The sequence below is a fragment of the Dreissena polymorpha genome, chromosome 5 (assembly GCF_020536995.1).
Source record: "Dreissena polymorpha isolate Duluth1 chromosome 5, UMN_Dpol_1.0, whole genome shotgun sequence".
NCBI classification, from domain to species: Eukaryota; Metazoa; Mollusca; class Bivalvia; order Myida; family Dreissenidae; genus Dreissena; species Dreissena polymorpha.
In genome coordinates, this window is record NC_068359.1 from 12,760,682 (window position 1) to 12,777,750 (window position 17,069).

General features: G+C 38.2%; 1 protein-coding gene across 4 annotated transcripts; it reads right to left on the reverse strand.

Annotated features, from left to right (window-relative positions):
* On the reverse strand, positions 1-17,053 carry LOC127881214 (protein FAM151A-like). 4 transcript variants are annotated; one of them, XM_052428939.1, is made up of 8 exons: positions 16,726-17,053; positions 8,754-8,920; positions 5,705-5,842; positions 4,887-5,142; positions 3,670-4,145; positions 2,823-2,947; positions 1,582-1,704; positions 1-1,171 (listed from the first exon to the last, which is right to left on the reverse strand). In XM_052428939.1, exons 2-8 carry the CDS (start codon positions 8,866-8,868, stop codon positions 785-787), a joined length of 1,620 nt encoding a protein of 539 aa, XP_052284899.1. In that variant the 5' UTR covers positions 8,869-8,920; positions 16,726-17,053; the 3' UTR covers positions 1-784. The 4 variants fall into 4 exon arrangements, with proteins under 4 accessions (XP_052284899.1, XP_052284900.1, XP_052284901.1 ...); XM_052428940.1 differs by lacking the exon at positions 16,726-17,053 and adding an exon at positions 12,884-13,154; XM_052428941.1 differs by lacking the exon at positions 16,726-17,053 and adding an exon at positions 12,888-12,989.
* Between the last annotated feature and the right edge of the window lie 16 nt (positions 17,054-17,069).

A 17,069-nucleotide genomic window follows, 5' to 3' on the forward strand; every position in this document is an offset into this window, starting at 1 on the left:
TGGAATCTTCTGCGTTTAATGTAACTGTGCACATATCACAATAGCATGCAGTGCAATTAGCATTGATAAATGAACACTTTTATAATGTTTTATATTTAAAGTGAAAGTGAATTGTGTTAGTATATTTATAGGAACAACACAAATACATGATTAACAAAATGATTAACAAAACGCAGATACCGACAAACTAGTGTACGTCTCGGAACCAAACAGTTGTATACGTGTTGTATCAAAATGTATGCATCAAAAGGTCGCCGTGGTGTAATAAACACGGTGTCCGCCTAGCGACCGGGAGGTCACGAGTTCGATCCCCACTGTGGGAGCGTTCTGTAGATCTCCTCCAAAGACACCAAGTACTAGTACAAGCATAGTAAACGTAATCGAGAGCGTTTCAAATAAGTAGTAAGTACATTCAATGAATTGTAAAATGTCTGTATACAAAAGTTTGTATTTCCCAACTGTGAACATCCTGTACGCTATACTACACATAATAGATCGTCAAGCATACTTTAACTGGATCATATGTTACCTATTAAAAAAACTGAACGTTCTTCTGTTCTGCTCAGTTTTCGTATTTTTAACAAATGCAAAACTCCATTTATTCACTCGGGCCTATTTGGCCGGAAATTCCTCGATATTTTGTGAAAATGAACAAAAGTAAACAAAGGTCAAAATCTGGATTAGCCAATAACGCCGAATAACTTTAAATCATAACCTTGATCTACGTAGTGATATACAAGTTATACACGTCTTCGCAGATACAAGTCTATTGAACACACAATCATCACGGTCGGAGATTCTCGGGAAGGTCGAAGTAGACACGTGATATCTCGAACTGCCCCTTCATGAACTCCATATCGGTCTTCGTGACGTCATCATTAGCCGCCGTCCAGACGGTGAGCGTGTAGGCACGTGACTGCGACAACAGCCAATGAAATTCGTCCAAAGATTCTCTAAACTGCTCCGCTCGTACGGGGAACGTGATTGGTCGATCGATGTTCTTGCAAAACTCGTGCATTTCCTGAACCATTGCCTGTGTGTATTTCAGCGTCGTGTTTTTAGTTTTAGCGACAGTGGTCCAGCCGATAGAGAAAGTGGCGTCCGGAAATAGTTCAGTGACGTTCAGAAACATGTGTCGCACGAATGCCGGAGGGGCAGGGGCATTGGGTCCCTGTAATGTTACATTATACTGAATAATCCAGTCACACAGTGTTGTAATGTCTAAATAAATCAACATTTTACTCGAATGTATGTTTTACACTTAAGACAGACGTTCTGGCTTTATCTTTAGTTTATATTAATATGGTCAACATAGGCGTTCACCACTAAATCACTAAAATATACTCTACCAGACAACGGCAAAAAATACAAGATGCGATAACAGTCGATTTTGATTTGAATGGAGTTATTTGTTGCTTTGTAAATTACATTTGTTGTTGCTGAAATCGTTTTAGCCTAGAATGCATTTTAAGAAAAAGTTTGGTTATGGGGGTATCTATGTGCAAAATGTTGATTTTTTGTGTGAATAAAATCGTCGCTTTTAAATGGAATTCTATGAGAAAACTATCAGTATATTGTGACCTGTAAGAGGTCAGCGTTCAGCCAGACCGGACCCTTAATGTGGTTTCTTTTACTGGCTGCGATTTGCAGCGCAGGGACAACCGCCTCGAGTTCTTTGAAGTCGAATTTCATACCCTTGTTGACCTTAAAAGATAAAATAAAAACATAATAAATAAATATAAAAACATCAACATAAGGTTTATGATAAAATTTAAATCAAACGAAACAATTTAGTTCTATATAATCCAAGCCGTGCTGACTTATCTATCTGTTATTTTGATGTTATTTTTACCCTATATGCTAACTTTAATTATCGAAAACCTCTATACAGTAAAATCATATTTTCTATTGGTATGTCTTGTATAAATGGACATTGCTACAAATTCACATAACTTTTTGTTGGATAACGTTACATGTATATTTTATATTATATTACAATTGTAAAAGCGGGCATTTAACATTTTAAATATATTGAAAGTCAGACATTATCGCTTCAAAGATCTATCGTGTGTGTATTTTTTAAATTGTAAAAGCGGGCATTTAACATTTTAAATATATAGAAAGTCAGACATTCTCGCTTCAATGATCTATCGTGTGTGTGTTTTCAAATTGTCAATTATGCCGGTGGAGATGCATTTTGTTGTTGTTGATTTTTCGAATTTTATCAACACGTTTCGAAAATGATACTGATTCAGCACCTTCAATGTGAACATCGGACCCGGATATAATAAAGACGCTATTACAATATCAAAGAGCTAGTATATGATGAAGTCCTCTTACAATAAAAGTTGCAATTGCGATAATAGAATTATGTTTTCAATGATTGTAGTTTAATAATGTATTTTCGATAATTAACTATGAAATGAATGAAATAGAAAAACATATCTCTGTTTGGTGGTAATTATTGATTAACGCGTGTGACTTAACTGTGCAATCATATTCTTTTAGTGTATTTTTCCATGAGGTTCTTAGTGGATATTATAATTAGCAATACTTTTAACCCTTTCCCACTCAGAGGCAAACTGTTAATTGCTGTATGCAATGCAATCAGCATAAAACTAGAACAGCCTACGAGTACCTTGCAGTCTGTTAAGAGTTATGCTGCTTGCTGGTCATCAGTACCATATGGTTGAAAATAAGGCCCTATAAATTTGAACCTAGTAAGAAATGTCTTACATTTAATTTAATTTCGTAGGGGACTTCAAACGCGTCAACGTGATGTTCTGATCGTTAAAGGGTTAAAATTGTATAGCATCGTCTACCTTGATAATCTCGTCGAGCCACTGTGCGAACGTGAGGTTGTTGTTTTCACCCTTGTCATGCGCCATGATGGGAACCTTGGTGTTGTTGTCGAACCGAATGTCGCCTTCAATCATCATCACATTCCCTGAAGCGGACAAAATGTCATGTGCTGTGTTTGGAAGATGCATTTATGGCTATTGGCCACCACACTTGTACGAGGCAGGATCATCGCAGTATGTTCTGCTTAGTGTAGTGTCGAGATCGCTTCGTTCTATAATATGTCAAACTTACAACCTGTTTGTAGAAATGCACAAAGCAATCGAAATTCGTGGCATATAATTCCTAATTCTGTTTAAATACCACATCACACTGAATAAGTGTGATGGCACAAACGAGAACATGTTTAGACATTTAGTTATTTATAAAGTGACAATAGTGATAGATATTGGAAAACGTATCGATGTTCGCGAGTATAACATATTAACAGGTATATTAAAAGCTATATGATTTGCGTTTTTATCTAAAAAAAGCAGACACACAGATCAGACACATGCAAGCGAGTCGACTGCTAGAAAACAACTACACTCCTCACATCCGTTATTTATAAGCGAAGTAACCGCAGCGAGGAGACAATCTCCTTGCAAAGTAAATGTTCGCTGCTGCTCACGACACAGGCTAAAAAGAACATGTTGCCGAGGTACAAAAAAGTAACGCTGAGTTGGAGAAACCTAATGACACTGAAGAAGATTATGAGACCATTAAGTCTGGGAATAGCTGCAACGAACGAACGTTTAACAGATTCTACGTACGGGGATACAAAACGTAGTTATGGGAATGACATAAAACTGCATTAAGTTAAAGAATTACCTGAAGTAGCCGCATTTAGCAGCTCCCATGTGTCTGTATTGTGACTCCAAACGACGCTCCCTGCATCTCGTCGCGATACGTTGAAGTAGATAATTGGACTTCCGGCTGTCACGGCAAGCCTCCTAAACGCTGCGTCATGAGCACCGAGGTCGTACATCAGCTTACTAACCTCGATATCGTTTCTGGCGGTAAGGACTCCGTTCAAAACTGCTTGGTCATTTCCGCTTCCGCTCACGAATGTTATTATCATCGTCATCATCTCGTTTTGCCGTACAAAAGGTCGCAATGTGTCCCAAAACGCAGCAAGGCTGCGTTCGTCGATTTCAATCATCACCGGCGCATCGAACAGCCCATGGAGCTCAGATACAACGTCAAGGGTCCCAGGTCCGATGCCAGTTTGGCAGCAGTGAGAAGTAAGGTCGATGCTCAATATAACTCTGTTGTACAACGCGTGTGCCTTGATCGCGTTGATCGCTCTGAAAACAAAGATACATTTATATTGCGTGTTTGTGTTGGAAGTTTTGCATTCATAAAAGAAATGCGCGGATTACGTAAATGCCACACGATCAATTAAAATCACGCATGCATGTACAGGCATGTCAAAGGACAACTACTTCCCCCCGGCGTCATGCCTTTGACATTTCAATGTTACCTTGACATCCATGTGCAACATTTGGGGAAAGTGTCATACAAATCCTTCTGAGGGCACAGTTAATCAAAAATGGGCAAACAAGAAAGGGCCCGATTCTATCCTTTTTCAAGTTTTATAGTTGACTCTCTAACTCAACAATTGCCAAAGCAAAAATATATCACGATTTTGTGAAATCAATTTGCAATGCATAATATTGCGCCGAGCCACCATCGACCTAAATGTTATAAACATTGCGGGTCAACAGTAGTATTCACAATGTAAATCCGTCCAGATCTGAAGGGATTTCTAGTCTGTAACGAGTTTCTTAATTCATGCAAACAAGTGCTATATGTCTTTAATATTAGGCTATTTATTTTGATTATATAATACCAAGACAATGTTATCTAAAATTAAAAAAACTTTAAATAATAAAAGAACACTTTTATATGGATTAACTATCATCAAATCGTATACAATGACGGCAGACATTTGATAAGGACCACACTCGGAACGAGTGAAATCTATGCGCGTAGCTGCGCAATCATCATGTTCCCGTTAAAATATATTGATAAAGTTTAAAACTCACTTAAGGAACTCGATCCTATCGCCGGCGCTGCGATACGGAAGGGAGACGATGATCACATTCGGATTACCACTAATCATAAACGCGTTTAATGCAGTCGTGACGTCATCACTCGACGGTGACATCATATTGAGCTTCAATACGAGTTTCGACATTTTTGTCGTTTCCATGGAATCAGCGACGGCAATTGATGTGTTTCTGATGACAAGGACCCCTGTGGGCGACTTCCGGACCGGAAGATTGGCAACATTGTAATTGTCTAAAATGTTACATAATGAAAAATAATAACTAAAGTTTATCTCATTGTTGATTGGTCAATTTGTTTTATAGGCAGCAGAAATTTGGTTTTCGTAGATACTTCGGCATCAAATCAAGAGTACTTCGTTAGCCCAATAGCGTGGTTAAAAGGCACGCATTTGAACGACAAAGAGTCGTTTATTGGCCGATAAACAAAGATTATGTGGAAATTGCGCTTAATTCTAACACAATCTGACAAATCTGTTTTAAATCCTAATTATAACTTACTTTTATTTTCCTTATACTACTTTTTGCGTTGTTTTAATACGGTAGTTTACTTGGGTCATTTTGATTTTTAAACTTAACGCTCAGTATCGTGTTAGAATACACGCCTGTAAATAGGAAATGTGAACTTGTATATTTTATTGCTTGTCATGTGATGTACTGCACAGGTAACCAATCACTTCCTTGATATTAAAGACAAGCAGACGGTAGCAACGTTTATCTGCTAGTACTATTTATTGCTTTCACATCCCTTTACTTTACCGAAACAATCGAAAAAGAAGTTGACGGTAGTAACTCACTTCCAGCTAGGTTCGTCAAGTCGCCCTTGACCGCGATAGCTCCACTGTACCATTGCAACGTCAGTCCATCTGACACGTCAATAAACGTCTCCGTGTCAGTTTTGACGACAGGTGTGGGTGGCAACGGGGGTGTAGGGTCTGGAAACGAGATCAAATCACGATTTGATGGACACTTCCAGTATACATGTACATTAACCCATTTATGCTTAGCGTCTAGAAAAAAGGCCTTGGCAAACAGCGTAGACACAAATGAGACGCCGCATAATGCGGCGTCTCATCAGGGTCTGCGCTGTTTGCCTAAAGGAATTTTTGTATGAATTTTTTTAAATATAGAAATAAATAATATACTAGACATCCCTAATTTTGGAAAATAATTGATCCAATTTAGAAGGATGGGAGAGTCCACTGGCATAAAATAATTAATGGGTTAATATTTTAGCCGCTTTCAGGGATAAGGACTCTGGATACAGTGTCGTCCAAGATGAGTCTTGCCGTCTGCACAGACTTATCAGGGGAGGCGGAAAACTACAACGGGCGAGGCATGGTCAGGGGTGATAACCCCAAAAAAGGGTTATGGTAAGGGTTAGGGTTAGGGGTCGGGTTAGGGTTAGGGTTGGGTTTAGGCTAACCCAAACCCTAACCCGACCCCTAACACTAACCCTTACCCTAACCCTCTAACCCCCCTTGCGCAAAACCATCCCATGCCTCGCCCGTTGTAGTTTTCAGCCTCCCACTTATCAGGGACGACACTTTCCGCCTAGACTAGGTTACCGTGTTTAGAAGAGACTTCTTTCACAGGAACATGTAAGCGGAAAGTTACGTCCCTGATTCGCCTTTTTCGGACAACATTTCCAATGCAAATGCATAAACCCCATTTTCCCAGAACGTGGCTTATTAATATTTGTATCGATGTGTTAAAAACTGTAACAGTTATGAAATATTTATAATTAAAAAACACGAAACAAACACATGCCATGGATTTGGTTTGTGTGTTTCATATGTTGTTAGATGTGTTTAGGCTTAATGAATACTCTTCATATGTAGATTCGAATGTTCTCCAGACAAGGGGAAGTAAACAAACACTGATTCGCTGTGCTCAAAGTTGAATGGTTCGAAGTGTTTTCATCTGGATTCTGCCGCATAGAATTTGAGCATTGGTGCCTTGGTTTGAAGCTGTTTACTTTATTACGAAGCATATTAGTGTTTTTGTAAAGTCTTCATGCAGTATCGGAATTGTAATTAGTTTTATAAACCTCGCATCGCGTTTCCGCATTTTTGACCGTTGGAATTACATGCTCAAACAAGAGGCCATCGAGGGCCTGAATCGCTCTGCTGCTATAAACACTGTGCAAGTTTTGAAAGGATAATATGGAAATTGTGTACTTAATCGCGCAAACAAGGAGAATTTTCTTAAATTCAAGGGGACATTATTGTGTACTTATTTCTCCGATACTGGTCATATTCAATAGGGTTCAAGTCCTCATTGGATGAAAACTGGTATTAATTGCGTAAACAAGCGGAATTTCAATTGTGTCACATATTGAAGGGGAAGTCATTCTGGACATATTGCTTCGATATTGCTCTTTTTAAACAAGGGCTATTTGTAAAACATGCGTGCCCCCATATGGGCTGTCCGTTGTAGTGGCAGCCATTGAGTGAATACGTTTTTGTCACTGTGACCTTGACCTTTGACCTAGTGACCTTAAAATCAATAGGGGTCATCTGCTAGTCATGATGAATGAAGTTTCATGATCCTATGCCTAATTATTCTTGGTTTATCATCAGGAAACCATTTTACTGTTTCGAGTCACTGTGACCTTGACCTTAGACCTAGTGACCTGAAAATCAATAAGGATCATCTGCCAGTCATGATCAATGTATCCCTGAAGTTTCATGATCCTAGGCCTAAGCATTCTTGAGTTACCATCCGGAAAACATTTAACTGTTTTGAGTCAGTGTGACATTGACCTTTGACCTAGTGACCTGAAAATCAATAGAGGTCATCTGCCAGTTGTAATCAATGTACCTATGAAGTTTCATGATCATAGGCCTAAGCATTCTTGAGTTATCATCCGGAAACCATTTTACTATTTCGAGTGACTGTGACCATGACCTTTGACCTAGTGACCTGAAAATCAATAGGGGTCATCTGCCAGCCATGATCAATGTACCTATGAAGTGTAATGATCCTGGGCCTAAGCGTTCTTGAGTTATCATCCGGAAACCATCTGGTGGACGGACGGACCGACCGACATGTGCTAAACAATATACCCCCTCTTCTTCGAAAGGGGGGGGGGGGCATAAAAAGGGTAGGAGTCCTCATTGATACAAAGACACTGTGCAAGTTTGTCAAGAATCCGATGAAAATTATGGACTTTATCACATAAAAAAACGGTTCGAGTCCTCATTAATATAATGACACTGAACAAGTTTGAAAATAATCGGATGAAAACTGTGGACTTTATCGCGTAAGCATGAAAAAGTCTAACGCACGCACGACGGAAACCACGCCACGACATAAGCTCTTCAGGCCTTCGGCCAGTAGAGCTAAAAAACCTATGCAGAAGCACCGTACTGTACGATTTGATATCGCGATGTTAATTTCGCAATCTCGCAGTGTAACTCACCACGTCATATCATGCTTTCACGTTCACAAGCAAATAATAGCTTGTAATTCACACGTTACGTCTAAATATATGGGTAAGCTTGTGACAATGAGTTCGAAAATTCGAATTAAGTGACCCTTGCGGAATGTCCGTCCGTATTATGGCTCATTGGTTGGTTCAAGCGCGTCTCACCTAGGTGATTCGGGTTCGAACCCCGCTCCCGGCGCATATGAGCATGGTAAGAAGTTGCCCTACCGGACATGTGGGGGTTTCCCGGGTTCTCCGGTTGCCCCCAATACCACACCTTAATTAAATAAGTTTTCGTGAGTCTACTTCATTTAATTAGGTAGGAGTGCTTGGACAAACTGGTTCTCACATAATACAGCCTCGGCGTGGAAGGTCCTCATACATTAAAAAAAAACGGAACACCGTGCTATACACACCCTTGTCCTTTCGTGCTACCACCACTATGAGCGCTATCAGCAGACCCAACAGGAGCACCGCAGCCACGGCGGAGATCAGCACCGCCCGTCGGGCACCCGCCTTCGCTTCCGGCATATCGTCGTCGTTGTCGGGAAGTAGTAAAGGTCACAGAACGGTCAATGTATATCTGGAGCAAAAAAGACACAATCTGTGTATTGTTTTTTTTCTTTACAAAGGACAACTTCTTAAGATCCTTAAATGAACAAAATTGCTCATAACAAAATACGTGTTCCTCATAGCAATAGCCAAAATTTCAACGCAATATTGTGTGTTGTTACATTGATTTAACGAGCTACAAAATGCTAATTTTAATTTTAAACACAGTTGAATTTCGGAATTCGATGACGGTAGCCGCAGATTTCTGGGATAGCTTGCATACATTATGCAAATTAACGCATACCGAATCAATCTGATCCTGAATCGAGATCATCCGTAAAAAAAGATGACATCTTTAAACGATTTTTAGATGCTAAAAAGTTGGGTCTTCCTAGTGTAATGAACCTTCGTACGGCACTTTTTAGTGTTGGAAGTTCTTTTACAGCATACAAGTATTGGGCAGTGTTAACAAATCTTTAAGAGGGTTTCAAAAGGAGAGTTAGGGTTAAAAGCATAATAATCATTGTATGTAACTCATTTCAATAATATTTGATGCTGTATTATAGACATTAACGAAAATACGGCGCCGGAAAATAAGGTAGCATGGATATGATGCAACGTCCAACTATATTGACATGGCCTCTGTGCATGTATGCATAGTGAACATACCTACGTGATGAGAAAAAGCTTCCATGTGCATGGCCACCGCAAGGCGATACAACGATGATGGTAACACAACAGTACGACGACCATAACGGAACAATACGATGATGATAACGCGATAACACGACAGAACGATAACGAGAATGCGATAGTAAAATTATACTACAACTTATATCGTACTGTCATCATCGTACTGAGAGAGCATTTTTTTCTTGGATTTTACCAGGTGCCCTAGTTTTTGGACGCATGTGACTCGCATTCGAATTCAGACTAGATATTTTCAAGACAAACAGTTTTAGAAAGTTTCGTCCACATTGGATGAAAAGCGAGGCCTCCAGTACGGTAATGAGTTCAACGTTTTCGAAACACGACGTGCGTACGGCGGAAACCGGACACAGGATGATCACTTCGTGCTGAGGTTAGCTATAAAGTAAGCATGTTTGTCATAACTTGCGCTGAATTTATAATGTATATAAACATATATGGTAATAGAAAAGTGGATTTGATAAACTGATACATTATTTAATTTCGTAATTCATGACTCTCGTTCTGACATTGCATGACCGTATTGACGTAAAGGCTTACTACTCGAGGTTGGCCCGTTATCATTCCCGATCGGTTTAAATGCTTTTTAAGGGTATTGTTTAGTATTATTGGTTATAACAAATATGAAAACGAAAGGCCGCTCTTTTAGAGCACGATAATCCATGTAAACAGCCATACTAATCATTATACCGTTTCGTGTCCATTACCTAGAATAATATACTATAATTGTAATTTATAACTACTAGCATACTATACGTCGAATCATCCAAACTGAATAACGCACAATTGTATTGGATTTCGTATTTCACAACAGATTTTAAAACCCGGAAAGGAGTGTGTGACATTCATAGCAGAGTGTGAGACATTCATAACAGAGTGTGTGACATTCATAAAAGAGTGTGTGACATTCAAACCAGAGTGTCGGCATTGCATAACCGAGTGTGTGGCGTTCATAACAGAGTGTCCGGCATTCATAACAGAATATGTGACATTCATAACAGAGTGTGTGCCATTCATAACAGAGTGTGTGACATTCATAGCAGAGTGTGTGGTATTCATAACATAGTCTCCGGCATTCATAACAGAATGTCAGACATTCATAACAGAGTGTCAGGCATTCATAACAGAGTGTGTGACATTCATAGCAGAGTGTGTGACATTCATAACAGAGTGTCCGGCATTCATAGCAGAGTGTGTGACATTCATAGCAGAGTGTGTGGCATTCATTAAAGAGTGTGTGACATTCATAACAGAGTGTGTGACATTCATACCAGAGTGTGTGACATTCATACCAGAGTGTCGGCATTGCATAACAGAGTGTGTGGCATTCATTAAAGAGTGTCCGGCATTCGTAACAGAGTGTGTGACATTCATAACAGAGTCTGTGACATTCAAAACAGAATGTATGACATTCATTACCGAGTGTATGACATTCATAACAGAGTGTCCGGCATTTATAACAGAGTGTGTGACATTCATAACAGAGTGTGACATTCATAATAGAGTGTCCGACACTCATAACAGAGTGTATGACATTCATAAAAGAGTGTGTGACAATCATAACAGAGTGTGTTCCATTTATAACAGAGTGTGTGACATTCATAACACAGTGTGTGACATTCATAACGGAGTGTGTTACATTCATAACAGAGCTTGTGATATTCATACCAGAGTGTGTGACATTCATACCAGAATGTATGACATTCATACCAGAGTGTCGGCATTGCATTACAGAGTGTCGGCCATTCATAACAGAGTGTGTGACATTCATACCAGAGTGTGTGACATTCATAGCGGAGTGTGTGACATTCATACCAGAATGTATGCCATTCATACCAGAGTATCGGCATTGCATTACAGAGTGTCGGCCATTCATAACAGAGTGTCGACAATTCATAACAGAGTGTCGGCAATTCATAACAGAGTGTTGAACGTAAAAACTGTGTGTCGGGATTAAATAACATTGTGTAGTGCACTCATTTCAGAGTGTCGGGCATGCATAACAAAGTTCCGGACATGAATAATATAATGAAAAGCACGAATAACAGCGTTTTGGGCTTCCATTAAAGAGTTTCGGGCATTCAAAACAAAATGTAAAGCGTTATAAAAAAAATGTCAGTCAGTCATTCATAATAGAGTGTCGGCCATTCAAAACAGAGTGTCGATATTTCATAACAGACTGACGATCGTTTATTACAGTTTGTCGGACATTCATTACAAAGTGTCGATTATTTAAATTTGAATGTCGACCGTTCATAACAGAGTGCCGGTCGTTCATGACTGAGTGTCGGGATTTCATGCAGAAATGGTCATTTTGGAAATTACAGGTCATGGATCAATTGTTGCTTTTTTTTTAATCAAAGAAAACAATTAAAACAACAATGATCGAACATGAAAAAGTTGTATTTGCATTAAAATGCCATATAAAAAAATCACTACATAGGCATTATTTGGCGATCCGTTATTGTAATCCAATTCTAATAGCTAAGTATAAGTTTGCCCATATTTACCCCTCATGTATTTACTCCCATCACATTCACTCTTGTGCTAAAAGGCTAAACAATAACCCGACTAGCAAAAAACATCAACATTTAAAAATTATGACTGCCGCATACACTCCGTTGACATTAATGTGTGTAAAATAACTGATTAGAACATATCGTAGTTGCATCTTGTTTTCCAAAAAATGTTTTAAATCTTGAACTCTACGTGACACTTGTGGTGTAAACATTCGAAAGTTAAGTTGTGCATGGGACGGTTAAATAATTGTTATAGAATTGAAAGAAAATTAACATGGCGTAAAGAAATGTTGTATCACTCATAAAACATATTCATTTATGGCATTGTTTACATCATCACACTCACACTGTCATACTTAAAATCAACTATCAAGGGTTTTATACCATGTATTATTAATATGGTTTATTGAAACAATAACGAAAGCACTCGTTGCAAATTTGAAGCTCCTGTAGCTAGCATATATATAACTATTGTTTTAATTTAATTTAACATTTGTTTAAACGGAAAAGTATAACATATTCGCATATGTATACAAAAAAATGATTTGTCGATTAACCACATCCATTTGTTGCAAAAATTGATTTAAATTTAAATTTCCGTCGTCAGAGCTAAGCCACTCAAAGAAACAATAATGATTTTCATGCATAGTATATGTCTGATTTAAATTCAGTACCGATAAATGCTACCATTCAACACCTTAAAATTAATTTATAAAATCAAGTTCAATAAAAGTTCATGCTTTTTCAAATAAAATACATCAACTTACGCACTGAATTTATCCAAGTCGTATCGTTACTAAACTGCAGTTATACAAACACGTTATAAAGCCAACCTACCATACGTTTTCGTATTTTGTTAACTATCTATTTTACCTAAGGCCTAATAGAAGTCGTTTGTTTCCACCTGTTAACATCGCCAAAATAATGGGTATGTAGGTCGGCTAAAAAATCGTTTAACTTTTTAAAGATTTTCATTTAATCCAGAACATAAAATTGCACGCAGAACAATTTCAAACCTCTTTCACATTATTTCTTTAGTTAATGTTATAATTAAAGCAAAGTTAATTGTCTTAATATGAACGAATGGTGCAAAAATAACAACAAACTTTATAGTTATTTTGTGCATTCAGCAAAATTATCGAAAACTCTGCCTGAAATACGAAAATGAAGTTAAGGGTTATCGCAAAAAAAAAAAACGTCGATCGGGTTACAGGAAACAAACAACTTTTTGTACGCCGTTTCAAAACAATCCTACATTCATTTAGCACGGTCTACTTGGATTCAAGCTTGCGGATGTTGTGACGTGGTAGATGTGTTATTCACCCAAACGGAACGTAGTGCATGACAAGCCTGTATCGTCCCCCAGCACGGCCTGAAATACTTGGCGCCACCTCTTTTTTGAGATGCATTTACTTTTCACCTTTCCTGACCTTAAGAACGGCCAATAAAATGTTTTAGACATTTTCCCGCCGGTAGATACTCTACATTGGATAGTTAAAACAAGAAACCGTCGGAGACGGGTGATGCTCCCCAAAGTTTTGTTTTGTCACAATATTGCACTATATATTCAGATAAAGGGAAACGTCTTGAGGGCACAGTAGTGGGGGGGGGGGACAATACTTTTTTATAGAAAATTTCAAAGGGCCATAACTCTGTGAAAAATCATCCGACAAGAACCCGCTGATAATATGCATATCTCCTCTTGGTAGTGAAGCTTCCCATAAAGTTTCATTGAATTCCGGTCATTAGTTGCTGAGAAATAGCCCAGACAAGAATTGCACTATATGTACAGTTAATGGAAAATTTCAAAAGGCCATAACTCTGTGAAAAATCATCCGGCCAAAACCGGCTGATAATATGCACATCTCCTCTTGATAATGAAGCTTCTCATAAAGTTTCATTAAATTCCGGTCATTAGTTGCTGAGAAATAGCCCGGACAATAATTGCACTATATGTACAGTTAATGGAAAACTTCAAAGGGCCATAACTCTGTGAAAAATCATCCGACCAGAACTGACTGATAATATGCACATCTCCTCTTGGTAGTGAAGCTTCCCATACAGGTTCATTGAATTCCGGTCATTAGTTGCTAAGAAATAGCCCGGACAAGAATTGCACTATATGTACAGTTAATGGAAAATTTCAAAGGGCCATAAATCTGTGAAAAATCATCCGACCAGAACCCGCTGATTATATGCACATCTCCTCTTGGTAGTGAAGCTTCCCATAAAGTTTCATTGAATTCCGGTCATTAGTTGCTGAGAAATATCCCGGACAAAAATTGTGCACGGACGGACGGATGGACGGAAAGACGGACGGACGCACGGACGGACGGCCGAAGCGAGGACTATATGCTCCCCCCCCCCCAATTTTTTTGGGGTGAGCATAATAAAATATTAAAGGAAAACTTTATTTTTTTTTAAAACGATGCTAACCGAATTTTGAGCATGAAACTATCGTATATCGATACATAAATAAATAGCGTGTGCCTCCGATTTACACTGAACGCTAAAATAATTAGTGTGTGACTTCCTGTCCCTTTTTATCAGCCTATTCGCTCCTACTTGAAGGCTGTGTTCTAAAATTAAACGATTATTTTCATATTGAATCATGTGCTCCAATATGTGTCATAAAGTGTAATTATTGCTATTCCTATTTGTTCCCTACCCTGATATATTTACGAAAGTCATGTGATATATTAATTTATTGAAATACAAACACATGAAATAATTGGATTTTGCATAAGCCAGCGTTCCAGTACGAAAAGTGTGTACTTTCTTTAAACGACATACATTCCATCTCCGACGCAGGAGAGCACGGCCAATAGTCGGACAGCCTGTCTGCACAAAGTCAATCAAAGTCAGAATATGTTACCGAAGTGTGTCCGTTTGCTTTTAATAACACAGTCTGACACTTATTCTCCATCCATATGGATCGCAATTTGATGTTTTATTGACAAACCAAAATTAATGTGTGATTTGCATGTGCGAAAAGAAAACCGCGTCATAATGAAATGCTAATATACCACGTATTTCTTAATACTTAAGAAACTAATGATAGATACATAAAATGCTATATGAGGACCTATACAATCATATGATTTGATGTGGCATCATTTATATCTACGTATGCAAGTTTGAAATTTGACTATTTATACACACCATGTCCCTACGATGATTTCTACCTGATACAATGGTCCCCGATGTTTTATTTCACGTAAGTAAGCGTTAAAATAAGTAAATCTTTGGATGTTTGCGCTATTATTCGAAATCAAGTCATACTGTTGTTTTATACAGGCTCGGCATGAATTGAAAGATATGCGGCTCGACGCATAAAAATACTCGTAAGCAAGTTTCGGCATTTTGTATGCTTAGCCTCACGTGATAAATAACACAACAATTTTGGGAGTAAAATGTTATTCCCTCTATTTAATGGGCAAATTTTCTGTCATTTCTTATGCTCTGAAAATACTAGAAAGTTCACACACGTGCATGGGAAATGTGATATGAACAATGCAATGATATACAATTAAACTGTATAGGGAAGAATACAATATGAGTGCATTTATAGGATAGGTATTCAAAACTATTGCCAAAACTGAAAGTCGATGAATATGTTCGAATTCAACATTGTTAAATTTGATTAAAAGAAAAAGTCAATATTAAAGATTCACAATGAACGGTCCTGTAAAGCGCACAAACTATGAACGGCGGAATGTATCGCCGTTACCGTGTTACGCAAAACATAATCTCGTGAATTCACTTATGAGACCGAAGTCTTCAACTTGATAAGCCTTTATTAAACACAAATATCAAGAGTTGAGAACAAATTCATCTTTACAGTGATGATCAGAGGATATGCAAATACCTGTAACTGAATACTTAAGTTTGCTGATAACTCGCAGTAGCAACCTTGTCGAACATATTACTATAAGTATTGACGCGCAAAAGTTAATTTGATAATATGATTTATATCAATTGTTTTATTATTATTTTGATTGCGTTATTGGATATGTATGCAAAACATCGTACTATGACTGTTAGTTTTACAATTGTTCTAATGTTATCTTGTTGTAGTGTACAGGTTTGTAATACAAATGTATATAGTCAAATGACTTAATAACAACACAAGTGTGAGGTTATATATTTAAAAGCATTCTAATGAAGCTTAACTCTACAACTACTAATAAAGATGTTACCCCAAGCAATAAATACAAAGACTGAATGTTCGGGCTGTCTGCATCTATGTTATGCGTAACCCTTGGGTATGTCAATTAGCTATTGCCTGTATATATGCATCTGCATCATTGAACCACAATGCAGTATATTTTTATGCAAGAGATGTGGACGCAATATATTTACCACGTGCACGTTTATAAATATCCACGCACGTGAATACCATGCGTTAGCTGCATGTCATCAGCTGTCTTAGAATAAACTTCGTAGAAAGAACACGCTTGTGTTACTTCGACGTGATTGTCTTCAATAAAGAAGTTAGTACATTTGCACAACACACAATCACACATTATAACAGTGCGATCTGCGTTGCCAATAACTGTTTCATTACAGAATAGCATAGCTCTACAGTTTAATGAATCACGGTTCTAACCTGCCAGATATCCAGGTAAAATCATCTAAAATCCACTCATAATCCGCAATCTTTTATACAAGCTACACGAAGTTTTGCTCGCTTATCCTTGAACCGGTAGAGCTTTTACGAAGCTATCATTGCATCTATTACATTGGCTCGATCGTCGGCGATATTTCCAATGATGTACGTCATGAGTTACTGAATTGCTGGCTATGTAAGCATTACGTGTCTTTTGGAAATGAATGTTCTCACACGATCCGGGAACGTGCGTAGTTTTAGAACATCGTCGTTCGAGTCGGTCTGGGAGATGAGGTGTTAGAGTTTAGAGTCGTTCGATAGGTGACAGCTGCAGCTCATCGTTA